Source organism: Miscanthus floridulus, chromosome 11 (assembly GCF_019320115.1).
Source record: "Miscanthus floridulus cultivar M001 chromosome 11, ASM1932011v1, whole genome shotgun sequence".
Classification (NCBI taxonomy): domain Eukaryota; kingdom Viridiplantae; phylum Streptophyta; class Magnoliopsida; order Poales; family Poaceae; genus Miscanthus; species Miscanthus floridulus.
Window position 1 is genome coordinate 57,957,806 of NC_089590.1, and position 26,152 is coordinate 57,983,957.

General features: G+C 43.8%; 1 protein-coding gene and 2 pseudogenes across 1 annotated transcript; 1 reads left to right on the forward strand and 2 right to left on the reverse strand.

The window, feature by feature from the left end:
* The first annotated feature begins 3,827 nt into the window (after nt 1-3,827).
* On the forward strand, nt 3,828-12,576 carry LOC136490852 (protein FLOWERING LOCUS T-like). The gene is made up of 4 exons (XM_066487044.1): nt 3,828-4,472; nt 11,502-11,563; nt 11,653-11,693; nt 12,175-12,576. The coding sequence occupies exons 1-4, from the start codon at nt 4,281-4,283 to the stop codon at nt 12,402-12,404; spliced, it is 525 nt and encodes a 174-aa protein (XP_066343141.1). The 5' UTR covers nt 3,828-4,280; the 3' UTR covers nt 12,405-12,576.
* LOC136493813 (uncharacterized) lies at nt 5,086-11,332 on the reverse strand (annotated as a pseudogene).
* A 623-nt stretch (nt 12,577-13,199) lies between the features above and the next one.
* On the reverse strand, nt 13,200-15,755 carry LOC136492013 (pentatricopeptide repeat-containing protein At4g38010-like; annotated as a pseudogene).
* Nucleotides 15,756-26,152: the final 10,397 nt, after the last annotated feature.

Genomic DNA, 26,152 nt, shown 5'->3' on the forward strand with positions numbered 1-26,152 from the left:
GAACAAGAGCAATCTCCTTAATTGCCACCTTTTAGTTTGACCAAATTTGAGTGTGAAGACACTCTGCCTAGGACTTTTGGTCTGGATCCAGTAAGGTAAAAAAGTAATCTTTGGGGAGTATATGCCGCGATAATTTGTAGTCTTTAAATGATTGATTCGGTTCTTGAAATCAATATAGCATGTGAAAATATTAACCCTTTTGGACTCTGAGTCATTTTCCATATGGAGTCAGGGTGTTCCAATGTCCTAGGATCAGAATTTGGATGCATCATTGATCTAGGTTTTGGATGCTCATCCATTTTAGGTGTCTACCAACTTGAGGTTGGCTTGGATTTACTGATTTGGAGGATATTGTCCTCGGTATCCTCGGACGCTTACTTGGAGCATTATCCTTAGGAGCGGCCGTACTTCTCCCCCTCTTCTTTGAAAGTGGGAGTTGAATGGTTTTAATTGGTACCTCTATTCTTTTGGACGTATTATAAGTAGGATAAGAGAATTTTGTGACACCCTTATTATCAGTAAATGTTTCTGACAGATTCTTTGCAATATGATGCAAATATAAGATATTCTAAACGATTAGGTTTAGAATTTTTGGTACGTGGATGTTAGGATTGCACTTTTGATTCCTGGCATTCTTAATGTGGTATAAATCTTCCCCTAATGCCTGGAATTATCCTCAAATGTGATCAATATACGGGCAATTTATAAATCCTATGTAGAGTTACCTCTTGGGATCCCTAATGCCCATTGGTATGTTGGGGTGGTGATATGGGTATGTGAAAACATACTCGATGCGCAGATGGGAAATATTTGGCTGTGGCCAAAGTTTCACGTACATACTGCAACGGAGGGAGTTGTATAAGTGCAGCTTGACGAATTTGAATTAACGATGCGGTGTGTAAGGCCGCATGAAAACAACTTAGTTCTAGTAAATTACAATTATATTTTAATATGTCATGCAATTTGATTCTCAATAAGAGACTCAATAAAACCATTATTGGTATGGACATAAGGTACTTGATATACAGTACTCAAAAACCAAACTGTTCCATATAAAATGGATTTAATCCCGCATCCAGGATAATTTGCTCTAAATTGAAGATTTCGAGCAATGAGTTTGGTATAGTGATGGTTCTCATGACTAAGAGACACACCTGAGACTATATTATGGATGCATAAATGTGTATTACATAGTATTTTTATGGTCTATAAAGCGATAAATAGAGTTACATGCATGATCTTGAATTTCTTCAAGAAATGTAGTGGCTCTTATTAATGCTATAATCAATAGAATTGACAATAATTCTCAAGTTATCTCTATAGTTGAATAACTAAGGCAAATGTGTTAAGTCTTGTTGATATCAAAGAGAGAATTATTTGTACGCAATGTATATGTAGTGGGTTGATAAGCCGATTGATACTATTTTATTGTGAGAGAAAAATACAATAGCACGAGTGACAAGTGAAGCTGCTACATCTACAGCCGATCAGGTGGTAGCATCCAATATTTTCGCTTTGCCGACCCAGCCAATCCTGTTTGCGGAATGGAAAAAGGCACCGGGTTTATCTCTTGCCAGCCGCTGTGCCAATAATTCCGTCCAAGGGTACAATACATCAGGCCCATTCCATTTTCGAACCGAAAGAAACCAAAAAAAAGAAACCCTCGTAGCCAACCAAGCTATCATCGCTCGGTCCTGCCTGCGGTTCCATTTTTCATCTCATCAAGAACAATAACATAGCCTGAAGCCCTGGATTGGCTGTGGGTGGATGATTCCTCCGCTCCGGGAACCTTTTCATTCCATGGCACGCGCCGTCTTCTTCTCTGGGATTTGGATTTGGGGTAGCGAGAGCCGAAAGCGAGACGTACCCTCCCCAAAAGGTGCCCCTCTCCGGCGACGGCGACCCGTGAGGACCCCTGTTCCTGCAAGTCCCATCCGTCACGCGACGAATGGGATGCTCCCACGTGAACGGGGCATGGTGCTTTGCCTCACTTGTTCTCCGGTCAAGATTATCATGCCAGCGACAGTTCGGCCCCGTCGATTCGCCCAATCTGACGATTCACTTCCTCCACGTAACAGGGCTCTGTGCCTTTCCTGCCCTAGTGCCCTGGATCTCTCTCTCTTCAGAACAAATGTAGTAAGGGGGTGTTTGGTTCTTTAGTCGTTTCTAAAATTCATATCACATCGAATATTTAGATATTAATAAGAAGCATTAAATATAAATTAATTACAAAACCAATTACATAGATGAAGGCTAATTTTCGAGACGAATTTTTAAGCCTAATTAATCTATCATTAGCGTATGTTTACTGTAGCACCACGTTATTAAATCATGGACTAATTAGGCTTAAAAGATTCGTCTCGCAAATTAGTCGCAAGTTATGCAATTAGTTTTGTAATTAATCTATATTTAATACTTGATGCATGTGTCCAAATATTCGATGTGATAGGAATTTTAGTAAGCCTTATCTATCTCCCCCCACTTTCCGCCCCCACTTTATCTCAAGCCCATCAAGTCCGCAGACATATTCTTGATGATAGAAAGATTAGGGCATTTGTATTTCACAAATCATATTCTACCAGAAAGACGGAAGGATAGCCCGAACAGAGATGCCAAATAGCCAATGCGCCTCTAGGAGTGTTATTAGATCAGAATTCAGAAGCTACACTAAGCGCTGACCCTCAAGAGGTCATATTCCGTCAGACATACTAGGACGGATGTACGGAGTACGATGAACTTGCGTACAAAACTTTACTAGCACCGTATGCTGTCATAACTTCTACGTCACAATTCGCATTGACAAACTCTTGAGGGCCTGCCGCATAGGAGCATCAGAGACGGTCCAAGTGAATCTTCCAGTGTGTCGTGGGGGTCCAGTCAGGACAGGTGCCCACTCTAGAGATAGTACATTATGACAGTAAAAGGTATATTGTCCATATTGTTGGGATGACTATAAATTACAATTGACACAAACGAGGGATTAAGCAGCTCTATTTATTGTACATGGTACTACCCGATTCATCCATCATGCAGATAAGCAAACTGCATTTGATTTCAAATTTTCTGGCAACTAAAAAACAGAACTTGCATCTTTAAATCACATAAAGATTTTCCCATAAGCCAGATTTCGTATGGCAGAAATAAAGGACAGAAACAGCTATGGAGTGATATGTTTAGATAGAAAGATTTGCACAGATATGAATAGACATACCAGAATAGTTTAAGGACAAAAACACAATATACCACCTTATCATCATTATCTAAACAGCAGTGCTATTTTATAATCTTCGGAGGATGAAGAAGACTTGATTCTAAGTTCTAGATGTCGGCATGCACTGAAATAAGCCACACAGCTGTACCACTAATTTGCTTCCCAAGCATCTATCTTAGTAAAAGCAGTACCAAGTGAAGAAAGAAATTATTATGTTGGCAGGAGACAATGAACACGTGTCAAGAAAAATCTCTTACCACTTTTTATCGTTGAAGTCTAATATTCCCAGCAAATAATGTTTCACTTGAGGAACTTCTTCCAAGTTCCACCATCCACCATTTGTAATGAGAGGGCAATCTTCATTACAGTAACACTAGAGTGGTATCTTTAATGTACGCTCTAGTACAATGATGGCCAGGAGTTCCTGCATTCACTGAAAGTGGAAGTGAACACCTGCTGTGAGGAGGTTAAACAGCCTCCCCACCAGGTAAGTAGCCTTTTCCCAGGCATGTAAGTTCTAGCATGTACTACGGAATTCAGGCTCACTTTCCCCATTCGCCTAGTAGAACTTTTATTAACGAAAGAGCGAGGGAATGTTCATTCTGCAAGGAAAGAAGATGAGGTGTCAACCTGATAGACAAGTCAAAAGGCAACCCACTTTTCACGAGGAGCATATCATGTCCAGGATTACAGATATAGGGAATAAGTGATTGTAGTCATCAGATTTTATTCATCAATGTGGAGTTACCATGGACACTCCTATTTTTTGTATGCCCAGATAGTGGACAGGCCTACATATGTCCAGTGATGACGACCAATATAAATATATGCATCTTAAAGTTGAGATTCTAAGGCATCTAGAGCACACGACTCCTGATATCATGAATGCCTTCAGCACTTCAGGTTGCAAGTATAAATAGGACACGTACCTGCACCCATCAGTGCACCCAAGTTCATATTTGAGGCCAAATCAGCTTCTTTGTTCTCTAGAGAGCAGGCCTGTAGAAAAGACTCTAGAACGCAACCTATTTTTCACTCACGACCGCAAAATTAGCATTCTTGACTAACCATGTCAAGGGATCCACTAGTAGTAGGACATGTAGTAGGTGACATTTTGGACCCATTTATTAAAACAGCCTCACTTAAGGTTCTGTACAACAACAAGGAACTGACCAATGGTTCTGAGCTCAAGCCATCACAAGTAGCAAATGAACCAAGGGTTGAAATTTCTGGGCGCGAAATGAGGAACCTATACACTCTGGTAAGTCCATAACTAGTTCATTACTACATTGAGCAGTATTAAGTTTAGTTAAAGTGAATACAGGTATTAGGGTCAGTAAAAAAATCATATGCGTGACTGCACAAGATCTATTTTTATAAAAATAAGTACACAATCTCTTATTTGTAACATCTGCTTTTGGAGTTCATCACCTTTAGTTGTTTTCAGTGCCCACATAACAATGAAAACAAAGAATCTCAACTTTCCATAAGTCGTACAATCTCTTCTTTATGAATTGAAAAGGACCTCTGCACTTCCATTTTATTTCATGTACCATCTGTATGTTTGATAGCATCGGCACATGTACCTGCATCTTGTACATGGTGCTGACTAGAATCCAAGTTATGTCCTCAATAAGTACAGGAATTTTGAATAACTATAGTTAGATGCAGAAATATATGTCACATGATATGAGTTTTCGCATTTTAGTAGCGTTATGGCGATTGACGAGGCCATCATAGACTCATAGTAGTACCATTAAAACAAGTCTGTAACAGAAAAACTTTATTTCATTCATCAGGGTTAACAGGTACCTTGAAAAAGAATGCCTAAATTGTGCTGGTTAAGCAAACAGTATCTTTGTAATCCTCTGCATAAAAGATAAGAAAGTGTGGTAACTTTTTTTTATCGAAAACGCAGGAGAAATGCGCTTCATTATATTAAGAAGAAAAAAAAAGGGGAGAGACCCCAGTTACAACACACACCACACCACTCCAAAATAAAAGTACAAACACGCCTGTGGAAACAAAGAGGCGACCAAGACTAGACGTCCTCCAGACTACAGGGCTACAGGGGGAGGGGGAGGCTGGGAAGCCAAGAAAGATAGCCCCCGAGCCCCCGCCACAGCCCAAAGCCGACTCTCTTCTAGAGCAAAACCCAAAACACCACCCAAGCTGGGAGTAGCTCCGTCAAAAACACACCTATTTCGGTGGTTCCACAAGGCCCAAGCTCCTAAGATCACAAGAGAGTTGAACCCCTTCCTTGTTAACCCAACAGTAGCATTGCTTGAATTTTCCCACTACACATCAAAAGACAAAACTGAAGGCTGTGGACAGAATTGTTGGATCCCAAAGTGCTGGAGCAAATAGAACCAAAATTGCCGAGCAAAGACACAAGAAACCAGCAGATGGTTAACGGTTTCCTCCTCTTGATCACAGAGGGGGCACTGTGCCGGATATGGCAGCCCCCGCCTTGCAAGCCGATCAGCCGTCCAACACCTGTCATGTGCAACCAGCCACATGAAGAAACGACACTTGGGTGGAGCCCAAGATTTCCAGATTCTCTCATATGGGCCAAAAAGAGTGGATCCTATGAAAAACCCTCATACGTTGACTTGGCCGAATACTGACCACTAGAAGAAAGACGCCCAATGTGAGCGTCTTCAACCTCCGGCTGTAGCTGAAAATCATAAAGGAGATCCCAGAGATTGAGGAACTCCACCGTTACTTCCACTGTCATGATACCTCGGATATCCAGAACCCAAGCACGATCAGTAAGAGCTTCTTCAACTGTGCGTTTATTTACTATCCTTTTTGGTATTCCAGCAAGAAGATGAGGGGTTAGGTCTGCAATTGATTGTCCATTCAGCCATTTATCAGCCCAGAAAAGAGTGTTTGCCCCATTGCCAACTTCAGAGACAACCACTAATCTGAAGAAGGCTTGGACCTGTCCAGGCACCTAGATAGGAAAGTTCACCCAGGGCCTATGGGGTTCCATTTTCTGAAGCCAAACCCAGCGCATCCACAGCGCCCATCCAAGATATTTGAGGTCCGAGATCCCCAAACCACCAAGCTTCGGTGGACGGCTCGCCTTGCCCCATGCCACAAGACAATGACCCCTTTTGCTTCCTTTCTTCCCCTCCATAGGAAACCCCGTCTAAGTTTGTCCATAGCTTTGATGGCCCAGGGAGGGAAGTCTATGGCCATACCAAGGTACACTAGCATAGCAGTGAGCACAAACTGTAGCTGCACTTTTCTCCCAGCCCTAGTCATGAGGTCCGTCTTCCAACCTGGCAGCTGATCTGCAATCTTATCAATAATAGGCTGGATCTGCCCCTTAGTGAGCTTCATAAGGGAGAGGTGTAAACCTAAATATTTGCAAGGGAATTCGGACACCGCACAAGGCAACAGGTTCTGGATGGTGGTCAGCGCCATGTCACCACACCTGATGGGTAAAACACTGCTCTTTTGAAGGTTGGTTTTAAGCCCCGAAGCATCACCAAAAAGATTGAGAATTTCCATTACAAGATTGATGTCACCAGCTTCCGGCCTGAGGAACAGCACCACATCATCGGCGTAGAGAGAGATCCTGTGCTGCAAAACCCGCCTGGAGAGGGGCTGCAGGAGTCCCTCATTGGCTGCCTTTGAAACAATGTGTCCTAGAACGTCCATAACCAAGATGAACAACATAGGTGATAGGGGGTCACCCTAACGCAAGCCCCGCTGGTGAACAATAGAGTTGCCTAGAATCCCATTCAACAGAACCTGAGTAGAAGAAGATGCTAACGGTCCACTGACCAAGTCTCTCCAAATTGGCCCAAAACCCAAATGTTGCATCACCTCAAGGAGAAAAGGCCACGACACCGAGTCAAAGGCCTTAGAAATGTCTAATTTGAGTAGAATTCGTGGCTGTTTTTGCTGGTGAAGGAACCTTGTTGTTTGCTGGACCAACATGAAGTTATCTTGGATAAAACGACCTTTAATGAAAGCGCTTTGGTTGGGAGACACCAAATTGTTGCAGCCGGCTTGCCAGACGATTGGCTAGCAGCTTAGTGACTAGTTTAGCAAAGCTATGAACTAGGCCAATAGGCCGAAAATCCTTTGGCTGTTCTGCTGAGTCCACCTTAGAGAGTAGGGTGATGAAGGCTGTGTTGAGGACCTCGAAGTTGACAAACTTTCTGCTCCAAATTGCTGAAATTGCAGTCATTATATCATCTTTTATGATTGACCAGCAGGACCTTTAGAACCTACCCGTGAAACCATTAGGCCCAGGCGCTTTATCCGGGGGTAGCTGCTCTATGGTTCTCCATACTTCTTCTGCAGTGAAACGGAGGTCAAGTTTAGTAAGGTCATGAGTATTCAGCCCCAATTCAGTGAGGTCCACAGTATTTTCCCTGTCCACACGTGTGCCTAGCAAACTGTTATAAAAATCATCAATAATGGAAGCTTTGTCGGCATGATTTGTGTAGATTTGATCTTCAGAAACTAGCTTCCCAATGAAGTTTTTCCTCTTCCGATGACGGGCATGCTGCTGAAAAAGTTTTGTATTGGCGTCACCATCCTTTAGCCAATTGATCCTTGAACGCAGCCGGGATGGTGTGTTTAAGGGAAGCCAACGCGAGGCAATGCTTCTTCAGATTATTCTTCAACCATATTTCTCCTGCAGCGAGCACACGAGCATCTTGTGCAATCTCAAGCTGGTGGAGAATTTCCCTGGCGAGGACAAGTTGGGAATTTATATGCCCGATTTTCTTGTCACTCCAGCTTTGCAACCCTTTAGAGACTTCCTTAAATTTGCGGTCCAGATAAATGAATGGGCATGGCCCAGCTGGAACAGAATTCCATGCTACTGAAACTGCCTCCTGGAACCCCTCAAGCTTCGGCCAAAAGGCTTCAAAATGAAATCTTCGGCGACCAACCATGTTGTCCCGCAGCGCAGACCAAGCAAGAGAGGGCAGTGATCTGAGTCATTGGAAGCCATACTCTGCAATAAACAATTAGGGAATTTTTCCTCCCAATCTACTGAACAAAGGACCCTATCCAGCCTGACTAGAGTAGGGGAGAGCTGTTGGTTTGACCACGTAAATTTGCGACCATGCAGAGGGATTTCCTTAAGAGCAAGATCATTTATAAAGCGTCTGAAACGACCCATCGAGGCCTTGTTATAATTGGCATTGCTTTTGTCCTCATCCTTATATATCAGATTGAAATTCCCAGCTACAACCCATGGCCCTGGGCAGTCAGCTCTGATATTACGAAGTTCCTGCAGAAATTGTATCTTCTCCTCATTTCCTTGTGGTCCATAAACGCAAGTAAGCCACCAAGGTTGCCCCTCAGCTGAAGAGAATTGTATGGTCACGCTGTAATTATCGACATGTTAAGCTCCAGAAACTCCAATATGCCGTCGCCAAGTTACCAAAATACCTCCACTAGCACCAGCCGAAGGGACCTCAATGAACTCAGAGAAATCAGAGCCAAATGCCGACAGAAGCGTCCTTCTTGTTACTGCCACCATTTTAGTCTCCTGAATGCAGACAATGTCTGGACGAGCTGAATCGACAATGGTATGAACCGAGTCTTGCCTGGCTGAAGAATTAAGGTCCCTCACATTCCAGATAAGAATTTTAGTTGGATTCATTAATGACAAACAAAAATACGACCACAAATCTCTAGAGACCTTCTCTCACTAATCAGCTAGAAGCTCAAACCCCTCATTACCAGGCCAAAATCATCAGGAAGAGACCAGTTCAACAAAGCAGTCAAGGCACGAATGTGTGAATCAGAAAAAGGGCCTGACCGAACAGCCTTGCGTAGTCGTCCAGAGCCTGCTGATCAATGCCTTCCTGCTCGGTAAGAATATCCACAGCTTGCATTGCCTTCTTCGTCATTCTTCTCTCCAAGTCTTCAGGGCCAAATTCCACCTTTTTCCCAGCAAGCCGCCGGCTCTGCCGCGAAGCTTCCCCAGGCGGGCGTGACCTGCCCTTCCTCTTATTAGTTCGGGGGACAGGAAGCAGACCGACAGCACGCCGGGCCAGCTTGTTGATGAAGTCTGCCTGGGCAGAAAGCATGGGGGCAGCCCCAACTGCCGCCGGGGTCACCGGCGAGCCCACCACGCCGTCCATGCCCGTGGCCAGAGGAAGAGCAGAGGCCCCACCCCCTAGCCGCCGACGGAATCACTGACGGGACTACCACGCCGACAGCCGAGGGGGAACTTCCTGCGCCAAAGGAGGGGACGAGGGCCGATTCTCCTCAGCATCCGGGCCATCCATCGGCGGGGGCGTCATCTGCAATCCCGCCAACAGGGGAGAAGCAGTGCCTACTAGCTTCGAGCACTTGTGCAGGCGCCCGACGGAAACGTCGACGCGAGTACACTTGGAGAGGTCTTGCAGATGTGCCTTGCCGTGGAAGTGGGGTTATCAGAAGATGGAACTCCGGGATAGCAGAGGAGGGGGGATTGCACAGGCGAGCTGGGCGAGGTCGGAGGAGGAACTCCATCCGTTGGCGCACCGACAGGCAGGTTCCCGAAAGAGACCAACACCGTCGACCGGCCGGGGAAGTTCCAGGCCGCAGCCTCACCCAAGCCCACACCACTTGTATCGGAATCAGAGGTTACTTGAAGATCCCGGTCCAGCCCACATGAAATAGGTAAATGGTGGCAAGAGACTGAAGCCGTCACCACAGGCCCAAGATCAATCGGATGCCCAGTGATGGGCTCGGGGGACGGAAGAGGCCCATGAACCTTGTTCACATGATTCCATGAACAGCCACCGGCTCCTACATCAACTTCAAAGCGCATTAGCGTAGGGGAGGCCACCGAGGGAAACATCTCATCGGATCGAGGCCTCACAATAACAACAGCCGCCGTCTCCTCGGTTCCTTGCGCCACATCAATGGAAGCAGAAAGAGGCCTCTCAGCAACAGTCGAGCACACCTCATTAACAGCAGCCGTCGTTTCCATGGTTCCTTGCGCCACATCAATGGAAGCAGAGAGAACCCCGCTTGGGAGGTCCCGCCCCGCTGCCTCCTCGGTCACTTGCACCACATCAATGGGATCGATGGGAGCAGAGCTATCCGCGCCTGGGAGGTCCCACACCTGATCATCCTCCTTGGAATCCGCTGACACCAACAGAGAGCACGTAGGTGTGACAGATGGCCCCTCCCGCCCTGTTCGCAAGCCTGCCTGGCCAGCAGCGTCCGTAGACGTCGGCCTGGCGCCGGGAGGTGGCGAGGGAGATCGGATACGCCGCCGCCGCCATGTTGAGTCTTCATCGTCATCATCCCCTTCGTCAGATGAAGGAGGAGGGCTCGGAGCCGGTCCAACCGGGCAGAGGACATCGCTGTACCTCGGAACGATAGGGTATGCCAAAACCCTTTTGACAGGGGGATCTTCAACAGCAGCCACTGGGGGCTCAACAACCCAGAGCTCCTTCTCTGGGGGAAGTGCAGATGAATCCGAGCCAAACACCGGAAACATGACAGGTCCGAAAGCGCCAGAGTATCAGGATGCACCTGCTGGACCCAAGCATGAGGACTCAAGAAGCGATCCACCGTCGAAGTCTCCCAGACGTGGGCAGGGATTCCTCGGAGCTCAACATCAAGCAGAAACGGCAGAACACGTGCATGGGGACCAGCCAGACGATTCCAACGCTTGCACAGCAGGCTAAAACTGAACCTGGACGAACGGACTGGTTGCTGCAGCCCAACCAAACGATCAACCAGGGCCATGTCGGGGAGGACCAGCAGGTAGCTTGAGGGAGAAGCACGACGCAGCACTAAAGAGTCAGGCTCAACTGCAATTCTGGGCGCAATCACCGCCGCCACATCCTCCACAGCAGCAAGGGACTCTTCGCCGATCACAGACACAATGACTGCCCAAGCAAGGTCCTCTTCAGCTCTAGCGACCTGCTCGCTCCGCTCCAGTCGATGATGCGGGGGGGGGGGGGGGGGGGGGGGGGGGTTGGCTGGCTTCTCAGCAACACAGATTGTTGACGGGGAGGCAGCGCCCGGCAGCGGGTCAGACGCCGGAGCAGGGTCAGGAAAACCAAGCTCAGAACGCCGACGGTTGCGCGGACGTCGACGCCGGCGTGACCTTCCCGCCTGTGCTCCTTGGTCTTGGGCCTGCATCTCCAGAGGGCTTTGCGTTGTATCAGCACTCTTATATTTAATTGTGAGAAATATTTCCTCATGTAATTTTGTTTCTCTTTTTTCTCGTCTAATAAAAACCCGGCAAAGACTTTTGCCGCCTTTCGAAAAAGAAATATTTCCTCAAGATAACAAGCTAACTTGCTACTAGGTGATGGTGGATCCAGACTCTCCAAGTCCAAGTAACCCAACAAAAAGAGAATACCTTCATTGGTAAGACCTGGAACATTTCACAATTATTGGAAACTACTAATTCTACTACTTTGATGTGACAAATCTAAAATAAGAAGTACATGTCACAGGTTGGTGACAGACATCCCGGAATCAGCAAATGCTAGCTATGGTGGGTTCTTCCATTCTGTCCTTCTCAATTTAAATAGTACATAACTTCAATAGTTATATGAGATTATAAAATAAATGCATATGGTGTTTGTCAAGATGACATGTATATATACCTCCTTACTACACAACAAAAAATTGGCAAGTATATCATCTGCACCTTCTTGAAAAAAATGACAATATAAAGGTTACCATAGATTGTGCATACCTGGAAAGTAAGCTTCTGCCTGTCATGTCTACAGCACCTATCAGTGTCAGACAATTATTTGAATTATATTGCTAAAAGTTGTGCAATTAATTGTACCTAAAGTGAATTAAATTAGTTCAGCTGAACTTTTATTTTTAGCTCAACATGAGCATCACTGTAGTTTCCATATTTCAAAACCTAAAATTTACCACAACGACTGTTCATCTCACAGTATTTCCATGGATGAGAATAATGTTCATACTAACACTGTGACATGATTGAACAAATTTTATTACAGGAAATGAAATTGTCAGCTATGAAAACCCAAAGCCAACTGCTGGAATACATCGCTTTGTCTTTGTACTCTTCCGCCAGTCTGTCCAGCAAACCGTTTATGCACCAGGATGGAGACAAAATTTCAACACGAGAGACTTTTCTGCGCTCTATAATCTTGGACCTCCTGTAGCTGCAGTGTTCTTCAATTGTCAAAGGGAGAATGGGTGTGGAGGCAGACGATATATTAGATAAATACCATCTCACTGACTGCACTGCAAGAAGGAATATTAATTAACTTTGAAAAAAAATGCAAGGCCAGCCACTTCGCAAAGCGATGATAAATGTTGGGCCTTGAAATGTAACTTCATTTGAAAATTACTTGCCACATCTGCAAGTGCAATGAATTTAGCTTACAGTTTCACCATCTTGGACAGCAGTGTATGTCTCAGGTGAGGGAAACCTGGTGTTGACGCATATTAAGCTTATTGTTCTGGTCAAGTTCAAAAGCATATACCCTTCATCAAACTACTAAGTTGACTACATGGTAGCAGCAACAAAATAAATCATGCTTCAGGCCCATAGTTTTTTAATAGATCTTCATGGATGAATAGTATTCCAGAGCTGCTTGTTTGAGGAGGCTTATATAACACAGTGCTAAGCTCTTCGTGCACTAATGTGCATAGTAGAGCTCTACCACTCTAAATATGAGTGACGAAGTCTGGCAACCTTTTCGCCACCTGATACAAAAGTATCTCAATCTGAAGTTAAATTATGTCTTGTAAGAGTCAGATCTCATTTGTCCATCCACCAGTCATGATCATGGAAATTGGAATCAACAGAAGTTACAGAAATATCACAGCAGTCTTCTGTATCCCACTTGATCATTCAGCTTTAGACCAGAATAGTCATGCATTAGCATATGAGTGCCAAACAATTAACCATGAAACTGAAGAGCCCCCAACAAGGTTAACCTTGATCATCCGAAGCATTTTATTCAAGTAAAGTAGATTTGGTACTTGGTAGCACAGCACAATAACCACTTAAATCTTATGTACTATCCTGGAGACCAATAAAGTAGGATATTGTATGGGTCTTCTGAATCAATAATCTGGACACTTCAATTACAATGGATGCTGGCTCATTATGCATTTCTTATTCAGACATCCGCCCTCTGACCTTACTCACATCTGTCAATCTGTCTTTTACGGCATATACATTGGAGAGGAGAACATAAACCCCACTACCAGAGGACTCCAACTCATGAACATGCATAAGAATCTGATGTGAGAAAACCACCAGGCCATAAGCTTGGCATACACTCAAAAGGGCTCTCCATGTGAAAACAACAGTTCCTATCATCATAGACTTCATCACGTCGCATGCTTTCTGGATGTGGTCAGCTCTGCCAAGAAGATCAACCATGCAACCATAGTGCTCTTCCCGTGCAGAGAGCTTGTATGACTATCACCAACTCAAACAACTGACGACCTTCTTGAACCAAACCAGAGTGGCAACAAGCACTAAGGACAGTAATGAAAGTGACCTCACTAGGGGGCAAACCTGAAGCAATCATACTGTCAAAGCACTGCCACTCAACAGCTTGCCTGCCATAGCCATGCAATGCAAACCCATTGATCATTGCATTCCAGGACACATTCTTGAAGGGCATCTTATTGAAGATTGAAATAGCAATATCCAACATCCACACTTTGGGTACATGTCAGCCATTGAAGTCCCCACATGTGCATCCCACTGGATACCCTTATGTTCTATATAATCGTGCACCCATCTCCCAGACTTCAGAGAGCCCAAGCTCGCACAAGCTGAGGAGAGTCGAAAGAACTTTATCTGGCTTCACCCCTGACGTCTGCGGTCGGCCAATTCACTCATCATAACCGTCCAAGAGACAATGACCCTCAATTGAAAACCACCAAACGCCCATCTGGCGGGATCCAATTTCTCACATTTCACATACATATCCAGCACCGCATTCCCGACGGGCTCACATCCCTCTCCCGCTTGAAATACCAACCGTGCACTGCCCTCCGAGCCCTCACCGCCCCAGCCTCCCACATGCTCCGAACACGGTCGCCAACATCACCTCGTTCGGCGCGACGTCCATCTCAGCGAAGACCCCGAGGTGGACGACGGCGCGGAAGGCGTCGGCGTGCGCGGGCAGGCGCGAGCGCGCGGAGGCGAGGTTCCTGGCGAAATGCGCGAGGAGGGCAGCGTCTGCGGCGAGGCCGGAGGTGAGGAGGAGGGAGGCCGCCGGGACCGGGAGCGGGTGAGCGGAGGGCGCGGAGGAAGGAGACCGGGACCGGCATAGTGGCGGCACTGATTTGGGGGGAAACCGCCAAACTGGAGCTTAAAGATTACGGTGGCTTCTTACAGCACCTCCGACTCTATGTATCCTTTTTAATTTCAAGGAACGGAGATTTCGATGCAAAAATATTGTCTAACGGCTTCACTATTTAATTATCCAAATATAACCATCTTTTATTTTAGATTTTTTTCTAATGAAAGATAGAAAACAAGAATAGCCGTCTAAAGTGCACACAAAATAGAAAAACTTTCAGAGAATGGATAGATATAGAAAACAATTTTTAGGCAAATGACTCTTTAAATGATGATTTAAAGAGTGAGTTGGAGACTACCTAAATATATGTTTGGGTAGCCACCTATTTTTATACTACTTATTTTTTGCCTTCAACTCCAACGACATTACCTAAAACAGACTACCCAAATGCATTTTAGTAGTGTATGACATGTGGGGCCGTGATGTCATCCTCTTTCTTGTTCTCTATGGCAGCAAGCAGGGTGAGCCGCGCGAGCAGGGCCGCCGCGCCGTGGAGCAGGGCAACGCCGAGAGCAATGGAACAGAACAGCGCAAAGGAGAGCAGAGTAGCGCGAACAAGAGAGAGGCGCGCTGCCAGGGAGACCGCCGCGTCGAGCGAGGCCACCCGCGCCGCCTTCTGCGCCGAGAAGACCCACGCCGAGGTGAGCCGCGCGGCCGCGGCGGTGATCCGTGGCCACGCCAGGAGGCCTGCCGCGTCGGGGACGATCGGATTCGAGGTGCAGCACCGCCGGGGAGGGCCGCTGGGAGGGAATCACCGTTGGGGAGGGCTGCCAGGGAGCACCCCAACATATGTAGGTAGTGGGATGAGAAATTTGTTAGGCCAATGAAAGTTGATAGTAGCCTTTTGGAGTGCGTTTTTTGCCCACCACTACCTAAATATAGGATATGTAGTGGGTTTAGGTAGTCTGCTCTTAGAGCATCTCCAGCAGTACTACCTAAACAGACTACCTATTTGTTTGTTTAGGTAGCCACCTATTTTCATATTAACCAAATTTTGCTTCCAACTCCAGCAGTACTACCTAAACCGTGGCTCTCAAACTCAGTTTAACTGTCAATGACATGTGGAACCTATGTGTCATCCTCTTCCCGTGTTCACCACGGACAAACTCGGGCATCGATGGATGTCATCGCTGGGGAAGCAAACAAGGGCACTGCTCGAAGGGCACCGCCACCGTTGGGGAAGAAGCAGTGGCCGGGAAGGGCATCGCCGCTGGGAAGGAAACAACAGCCCAGGAGGGCTCCGCCATTGCTAGAAAAGACGTGGCTAGGAAGGGAGACGCCGCGGAAGTAGTCGACCGGAGAGGGGAAGAAGCAAGCGGACGGGGAGGTGAATAAGCGTCGCCGGAAGCCGCTAGGGAGGGGCGCCCTCGGGAAGTCGCACTCATCGCCGGCGAGAAGCCACCGAGGAGGGCTGCTGTGACAGAACCGCCCGAAATAACACGTTTTCGGAGGCGCTCGTCTTCCATTAGACACTAAGCACCCCGAAAGTTAGCTATCTCGGACAGGTCCATTGAGCACACCCCAAGGGAGAACTCGAACAAACCACGTTTTTCACCCAGGATCCAATAATGAGTACGAGTTTATAATACTTAGTCCATTCCATACAACAAGAGTTCTCGAAAATACATTATTACAATACCAAGTTTAAAGTGCGGAATTTAAACAGCATAATTAAAATAAACATCTAACGATAAGATATAAGGATCTATATGTGCCCACCAGAAGAATCATCCACACAACAGCCACTCCTCAAGTTGCACCTATAACAGGGGTAAATAAACCCTGAATACACAATATACTAGCAAGACTTACCCGACCAGTGGAAATAATTTCTCGACTCCAAAGAATATGATAAGCTTTATGGTTTATTGGGTTTCTTTTTTATGAAAAGCATTACTAGTAGTGAATCCTTATGTATGCATTTTATTAGCAGTCAAGATTAGTTCATTAGCTAACCATTCTATGTAAGCACTTGTTCTACTTTCAAGCAAGAGTTGAGCAATCAGATCCATTCATCCCCTTCCATCTTCCAGTTCTTACTACGATACTAGATCATAGCCAAGCCGTACTGTATCACACGACGATTCACGAACCAATGTATCCCAGCTGGGTACCCCAAAACACACGCCCCGCTTGTACCCCAGGCACAAGCAAGACCAACCCACCACTCTCGTGTCAAGGGGTCCAGGTCCCCATCAAAACTTAGACTCCAAGCCTCCACTCTTGAGTTCCGGACTCAGTGTGGTGCTTAGACCTCCATCATCCCTGCCTCCAATCAGTTGGTCCAAAAAGAGCCAAAACCCATGACAAGAGAGCAACGAGCCTTCCCGCTCCCATAAGCAAGTATGTGCTCATGATAATAAGTCTGTGACCTGACTAAAATCCATAGCAACGGACGGTCCTTAACCGACACGGACAGGGAAAATAGTGTAACCAAGCTATGCCTCGTTGATCGCGGGACACAACCTATTACACCCAACAATACCCATACCATATCTCTGCCCGATCTCTATTTCCTTGCACCATTTTATCATGAGAGTAATAATAATAATCACCTATTGTGAATAACGGCAAGTTACTCATGCTACCGATAGCCCAAGTATAGCAGCTACTCGACCTATGCTAGTATGACTCATAGGTAGGTTATCTATGCATGTAGTTTCAATATAAATCCTATAACGTAAATGCACATCACATATATATATCCAGTGATCATTCAAAATAAGGGTTATGCATCGGGGCTTGCCTTGGGCAGGCAGATTGTCAGCTATGTCAGTCATCGGTGGCTGTGGGGCTTCCTCCTATACGAGAACCTCCTTCTCGTACTCCTCGATCACCTCCTCGTACTCCTACTCTCCGGCGGTCATGAACTCCACCAACTCGTTCTCTACATGCATGCAATGATGAAGCAACACTTAATATTTTGGCAACAACAACTCTTAAAATAAGAATACACATGATAAGCTACTAAGATAACTCTAATGACTAAGATACTAAGCTAATCATTATCTCTACCAAATAGATTTCAAGCTCACCCTACAAGTGCTTAACTTTTATAAACCAATATTATGCCATTATTCCTTTAGCCTTAATAGGTATTTAGTTACCATGTTAAGTAGTCTATTCTAGGGCTACAAAAATTACAGTGAGCACCTAATAATACAATGAAGCTACTATAAAAATTTCAGAGTTAAAGCTATCACGGATTTGACACAACAATTCCTACAAATATTATCATAATAATTTTAAATGCTTTCAATTGATTTAATATATCTCAGCATCATCACAGATAGGCATAAATAATCACACCAACAAATAGATCACATTTTTAGGAACCTAACAAAATTGGTTTCATGATTTTTTGACATTCGTATGAATTTATATTAAATATACAAATCTAACTCAGAATTGAAATAGAAAAGCTTTACTAATTCGGCTAGAAAAAAGAAAAAGATCAAAACGGCCCAACGTGGCCCAACTCAGGCTTGGCCCGCGCGCGAAGACGGCCCACGCGGGGAGCCCACAGGCGCGCTGACGCTTTTGCAAAAAAGCCTTTGGCTTTTGGACAAACAACCCGCAGTCCACGCTACTATTCCTAAAGACAACATTTATGCACAAAGGCCCTTGCACTCTCTCCTCTTTACAACGGCATGGTCCCTGGCCTCCCCCGCATGCTCCGGCACGGTGAGCGGTGACACTGGCGACAGCGTCGGCCACCCAGGACCCATGCTAACCTAGATAAGAGGCCGAATCTCACCAAGGGGTCGATGTGAGGCGATGGGCGGTGGTTGCATGAGCCAAGACACTGTAGAAGGACCTCTCCATGACGGTGGGCACCCTATGGCAATGGGCAACAATGTTCTGGTGAACCGCAGCAACAACAAGGCAGTAGGAATAGTGGGTGAGGAACGACAACTCACCAGTGACCTAATCGAGGTGCCGGCTTGGCCGGAGATGACCTGAGCGAGGTTGGCCACGTTGAAAGGTCCTAATGGCTAGAGGAGGGGTGAATAGCCTATTAAAAATTTCTACAACAACACTTAACAAACCGGTTAGATAATTATAATGCGAAGCAAGTGTTGCGCTAGCCTACTAAAAATACAAGCCACCTACCATAATTCTAGTTTCTATAGTTTTTATCCACACAATGGCTATGGCACTACACTAAATTAGTATGCTCTCAAAAGCTAACTAAAGAGCCACACTAACCAAACTAACAAGCTCTCACAACTAGCTACACTAAAGAGCTTGACAACTAGTTTGCGGTAATGTAAAGAGAGAGAGCAAGATAGTTATACCGCCATGTTGAGGAGTGAACCAATCAATCACAAGGATGAATACCAATGAAGACCAATCACCTCAGAATCAAATGATGACACAATGATTTTTTACCGAGATTCACTTGCTTGCCGATAAGCTAGTCCTCGTTGTGGCGATTCACTCACTTAGAGATTCACGTGCTAATTAGCATCATACACCAAACCCTCAATAGGGGCCACACAACCAACTCAAGATGAGGATCATACAAGCCACGAGCAATTCACTAGAGTACCTTTTGGCTCTCCACTGGGGAAAGGTCAAGAACCCCTCACACCCACCACGATCGAAGCCAAAGACAATTACCAACCTCCGCTCGACGATCCTCGCTGCTCCAAACCATCTAGGTGGCAGCAACCACAAAGAGTAACAAGCAAATCCCGCAGCAAAACACGAACACCAAGTGTCTCTGATGCAAACACTTAAGCAATGCACTTGGATTCACTCCCAATCTCACAAAGATGTTGAATCTATGATGGAGATGAGTGGGAGGGCTTTGGCTAAGCTCATAAGGTTGCTATGTCAATGCAAATGGCCATGAGAGTGAGCTTGAGACAGCCATGGGGCTTAAATAGAGAGCCTCCATGAATAGAGCCGTTGGGCTCCTCAATGTAGTGAACACGGGACGATCGGACGTGTCGGTCAGATCGACCAGATGCTAGACCCCAGTGTCCGGTCGCGCGATGCACGCCATGTGGCCCCTGCTTCAAATGTTGATCGCCCGATCTCAACGGTCATCAGTACATATAAGTTGTGACCAGACACGCTGCTTTGAAGTGACCGGGCGTAGGACATCAGCGTCCAGTCATTTTCAGTAAGCATCCAATGACAATTTTTCATGATCAAATGCGTCCGGACACCCTTGACCGGACTCACCCAACGTCCGGTCAGTCACCCTCTTTACTGTGTGCTGCCACGTCAGTAGGACCGGACACACCCCATCAGCGTCTGGTCACTAAGTGACCCAGCGTCCGGTCAAAGACCGACGCTAGCGTTTTCACTGCTTCCACTAACCAAACGCTGGACCTCAGCGTCCGGTCACTGTGTGACTAGCGTGACTAACTTCTTTTCAACTCTATCTTCCTCACCCTTGTTGAAATGTGCAAACCATCAAGTGTATCACCTTGTACACATGTGTTAGCATATTTTCATAAACATTTTCAAGGGTGTTAGTACTCCACTAGATCCTAAATGCATATGCAATGAGTTAGAGCATCTAGTGGCACTTTGATAACCGCATTTCGATACGAGTTTCACCCCTCTTAATAGTATGGCTATCGATCCTAAATGTGATCACACTCACTAAGTGTCTTGATCACCAAAACAAAATGGCTCCTACCATTTATACCTTTGCCTTGAACCTTTTGTTTTTCTCTTTCTTCTTTTCAAGTCCAAGCACTTGATCATCACCATGGCATCATCATCATGTCATGATCTTCATTTGCTTCATCACTTAGAATAGTGCTACCTATCTCATAATCACTTTGATAAACTAGGTTAGCACTAAGGGTTTCATCAATTCACCAAAACCAAACTAGAGCTTTCAATCTTCCCCTTTTTGATAATTGATGACAACCCTTTTACAAAGATATGAATTGAAATTCAATTGAATCCATGTTGCTTGTCCAAGCTTATTTACTATGTGTAAAATGATATAGACAAGTTTTATGAACTCCATATGGTAGCAATTGCTCCCCCTACATATGTGCTAAGAGTTTGGATTGTAGCTTGCACATATGCTTAAATAGGAAATATAGGAGACAATGTCTACCAAATGATGTTAAGATATAAAAGATGGACCTTTGAAGCATGATAACAATCGGAGTGCACCAATATACCATCTTTAGCACCATGGTTAGCTCTATACCACTTAGAAATGAAATCTCTAGATAACCTATGCATGCTAGTTTTTCATTTCATCATTCAAACCTACAACTATCATACACCACACAAGCATGTATATTAAAATTTAAAACTTGTGACATACAAGCAAACATATGAAATGCACATTCAAATGCACCATACAAGTTCATGAGCTTGCTCCCCCCACTTGTGTGCTCAAAATTTTAATTGATTCATTTCCTTTGTCATATCTCTCCCCTTAAGTCAAATTCTCCCTCTATCACTTATCTTTCTCCCCTTTTGTTGTCTTTTCACTATCTTTGTACACTATTTCTCCCCCTTTATCATCAATGACCACAAAGGTTCAAAAAGTAGATAGGTTGAGATTATCAATGTCAATCAATGGGGTGAGGATCAATTTCCTAAATTTGGTCCAATCTAGATCATTTGTCAAAGATATTTAACTCGGTTTGATCCAAGGACAAGCTTTCACACCTCCATATAAGGGTTATCTTGTACCATGTTGAGTTAAACACTTAGAGCTCATTTTCTAGATCAAACACTAGGTTTACAAGCCCACAAACATTTCATATGCTACCACTAGATCAAAATAAGCATAGAAGCAATAGTGGTACCATATAATCATCAAATTCATTTGATTTTCATGAATGAGCCTATTGAATATGAAAGATGTCTAGATGCACTAAACATATCCTTAGCAAGGATGTATGCCATGCCAATCAACTTTTACCTTGGATTGCTCGAATGAGAGGCATGTCATGTAAGCGGGGGGTGCATCAACACATATTTGAGAAATCTAATATGTTCAACTCATTCCTTAGCTTGCAAAACTTTTTCTCATCCAATGGCTTGGTGAATATATCAGCAAGTTGATCTTCGATGCCTACACTCTCAATACAAATGTCACTTTTTGTTGGTGATCTCTTATGAAATTATGGTGGACATCAATGTGCTTTGTTCTTGCATGTTGAACCAGATTGTTGGTTAACTTGATTGCACTCTCATTATCACATAGCAATGGTACTTTCTTGAACTTGGTTCCAAAATCACTCAAAGTGGCCTTCATCCAAAGTATTTATGCACAACAACTACCGGCGGATATGTATTCGGCTTCGGTGGTTGATAATGCAATACTATTTTGCTTCTTTGATGACCATAAAATAAGTGATCTTCCCAACAATTGACATATACCCGAGGTGCTCTTCCTTTCAACCTTGCATCCTGCATAATCCGAGTCAGAGTAACCAACTAACTCAAACTTTGCTCCTTTGGGATACCTCAAACCAACATTTTGTGTATGCTTCAAGTACCTTAATATTCTCTTTGTAGCCTTCAAATGACTTTCTCTTGGTGAGGCTTGAAATCTTGCATACATGCATACACTAAACATGACATTCGGTCTTGATGCGGTCACATAGAGTAGGCTTCCAATCATAGACCGATATAATTTTTGATCCACCATATTTCCACTTGCATCACTATCAAAGTTGCCATTTGTTACCATTGGTGTACTAATGGCTTTGCTATTACTCATGCCAAACTTCTTGATCATGTTCTTGATGTACTTGCCTTGACTCACAAATATACCATGCTTCAATTGCTTGATTTGAAGACCAAGGAAGTAACTTAATTCTCTAATCATGGACATCTCAAACTCATTAGCCATCATCTTTCCAAACTTTTCACAAAAGTCTTGATTGGTTGATCCAAATATGATGTCATCAACATAGATTTGCAACATAAATAAATATTTTCCAATCTTCTTGATAAAAAGAGTGGTGTTAACCTTGCCCATCATGAACCCTTTAGAGAGTAGGAAGTCCCTCAATCTCTCATACCATGCTCTAGGTGCTTGCTTCAAGCCATACAATGCCTTCTTCAACTTGTACACATGGTCGGGTTTTTTGTCATCTTCAAAACCGGGAGGTTGCTCAATATATACTTCTTCATTGATATAACCATTGAGAAATGCACTCTTGATATCCATTTGATAGAGTTTGATGTTGTGGGCACAAGCATAGGCTAGTAAGATTCTAATTGCTTCTAATCTAACAACCGAGGTATATGTTTCACCAAAGTCAAGACCTTTAATTTGTGTATATCCTTATGCTACCATTCTTTCTCTGTTCCTTACTACTATCCCATCTTGATCTTGCTTGTTTCTAAAGACCCATTTGGTTTCAATCACATTGTATCCTTTTGGTCTCTCTACTAATTTCCATACTTAATTTCTTGTGAAGTTATTCAATTCTTCATGCATAGTATTCACCCAATCAACATCCTTCAACGCTTCATCTATCTTCTTTGGTTCAATGGATGACACAAATGAGAAGTGCTCATAAAATAAAGTCAATCTTGATCTTGTTTGTACACCTCGAGAAATATCTCCAATTATAGTATCCAATGAATGATCCCTTGCAACATTGGTTGGTTGGAGGATTGGAACTTGATTGCTTGTATTTACTTGATCATTGGGTTGAGATAATGTACTAGCCATTTGATCTTATTCATTGTCATGAGAGCCACTTATACTAGCTTGAGTTGTATCATCTTGCACATTTAAGTTAGAGAGCACTTGCACTTGATCCTCTTCATCATCATTCACTTGTCTAGGCCTCAATTCACCAACATCCATGTTCTTCATGGCATTTGAAAGTTGAATGCCTCTAACATCTTCTAAGTTCTTATTCTCTTCTTGTGAACCTTTGGTTTCATCAAATTCAATATCATGAACTTCCTCAAGAGTAGCACTATCTAAATTCTAAACTCTATATGCTTTGCTGGTAGTGGAATAACCAAGTAGGAATCATTTATCATATTTCTTGTTAAACTTGTCCAATCTAGTGCCTTTCTTCAAGATATAACATTTGCAACCAAAGACCAAAAAATATGCAATATTGGGCTTTCTACCATTCAAGAGCTCATATGGTGTCTTCTCTTTCAATGGATGATAATAGAGGCGGTTGCTACAATAGCAAGCCATATTGATAGCTTTGGCCCAAAAAGATTGACTCACATTGTACTCACTAAGCATAGACCTTGCCATATCAATGAGTGTTCTATTCTTCCTCTCAACATGGTCATTTGATTGTGGAGTGTATTTGGCCAAGAATTGATGTCTAATTCCAAATTTATCACATAACTCATCGATTCTAGTGTTCTTGAACTCACTACTGTTGTCATTTCTAACTCTCTTGATGGTTGTTTTAAACTCATTGTGAATGCCCTTGATAAATGATTTGAATGTTGCAAACACATCACTTTTGTCCACTAGAAAGAATACTCAAGTGTATCTAGTATAGTCATCCACTATCACAAAGCCATATTTATTACCATCAATGCTAGTGTATTGTGTTGGCCCAAATAAGTCAATGTGTAATAACTCAAATGCTTTACTAGTGCTCATCACGCTTTTCTTAGGATGGGTGTTTCTAACTTGTTTGCCGGCTTGACAAGAGCTACAAAGCTTATCCTTCTCAAACACAACATCTTTCAAGTCTCTAACTAAGTCATGCTTAACCAATCTATTCAATTGTTTTATTCCAATATGACCAAGCCTTCTATGCCATAACCAACCCATGCTAGACTTAGTGAACAAACATATAGATAATTTAGCTTCACTAGCATTGAAATCAACCAAGTATAGATTCTCATATCTAAAGCATTTGAAGATCAAGTTAGAGCCATCTACACTTATGATCTCTACATCATCTACCCCAAATATGCATTTGAATTCAAAATCACACAATTAAGCCACGGATAGCAAATTAAAGTTCAAGCTCTCTACTAGCAACATATTGGAAATGCTTATGTCATTGGATATTGCAATCTTACCAATCCCTTTGACCTTGCCTTTTCCATTGTCACCAAATGTGATACTATCATAACCATCATTGCCATTGGTGTTGATTGAGTTGAACATTCTTGCATCGTCGGTCATGTGTTGAGTGCACCCACTATCAAGAACTCAATGCCTTCCTCCGGCTTTGTAATTGACCTACAAAAGAAGATCAATTCCTTTTAGGTACCCAAACTTGCTTGGGTCCTTGAAGATTAGTTACTAAGCTCTTTGGTACCCAAATGGCTTTCTTCTTTGAACCCATCCATGGTTTACCAATGAACTTAGCCTTTACACCATTTGCATCATTGGTAAGCATATAGAAAGAATCAAGCTTAATGGAGGATACATTAGCTTGTGACTTCTTGTTCATGCACTTTTGCTCTATATGACCAACTTGCTTGCAACTAGTGTAAAATCGATAATTGTTCTTCACAAAACTAGTCTTGTGAGGAGCAAAGGCCGCCTTATCTTTCTTGGGGGTATAGCCCAATCTCTCTTTATAAAGAGAAGCTCTTTGACTACCCAAACACATAAGCAAGTGGTCCTCACCACCATAGGCCTTAGCCAAGGTGTGAGTAAGCTTATTGATCTCCTTCTTGAGGTTCTCATTCTCAACCATTAGTGAGTCATCACAAGTGAAACCATCACTACTAGATGAGATGAAAGTGGAAGTACTACAAGAAGGGTTAGCGGGAGGAACAATGATAGGCATAGATAATGATTTATCAATTATATCACAAGTTAAGCCTACATCACAAGTCTCAACATGCTTCTTTTTATTAAGCAAAGAGGAATGAGCCTTTTCAAGTTTTTTGTGAGCCTTGCCAAGCTTCTCATGGGCTTCCTCTAACCTCTCATGAGATGCATTGAGCTCATCAAAGATTTGCTTAAGGGCTTTTAGTTCCTTACGCAAGCTTTTACATTTCCTTCTCTTAATGCCAAAGTGTTCTTTAGCATCTTCTAGCATGTCAAATAGTTCATCCTTAGTAGGTTCATCATCATCACTATCACTATTATTTTCATTTTCATGTTCCTCATCACTTTCATCATCACAAATTTATATCTTAGTGGCCTTAGCCATGAAGCATGATGGAGTGTCAGAGAGAAGGCTTCTCATTGATAGCAATGTTTGCAAGTGTCTTCTTCTTGGTGGTCTTGTCATCATCATTATCATCATCATCACTTCAGGAAGCATCACTATTCCAAGTGACCACATATGAACCACCCTTCTTCTTCTTGAAGGTCATCTTGTCCTTCTTCTCTTTCTTTTCCTTCTTGTCCTTCTTCTTATTCTTCTTATCATCATCTTTGTCACTATTGTATGGGCATTGAGCAACAAGATGATCTTTGCTTCCACAATTGAAGCACCTTCTTGACTCTTTTTTGTTCTTGGATGAAGATTTCTTCCTTCTAGCACGGTATCCTTTCTTCATCATAAACTTTCTAAATCTCTTGACAAAGAGAGCCATCTTCTTATCATCATCATCATCATCCCATGAGCCATCATCTTCACTTGATGTATCTTGCTTTGCCTTGCCCTTAGATGATGTGGCCTTGAATGCCACACTCTTCTTCTTCTCATCCTTCTTCTCATCGTACTTCTCCTTCTTTTCTTCCTTCTCA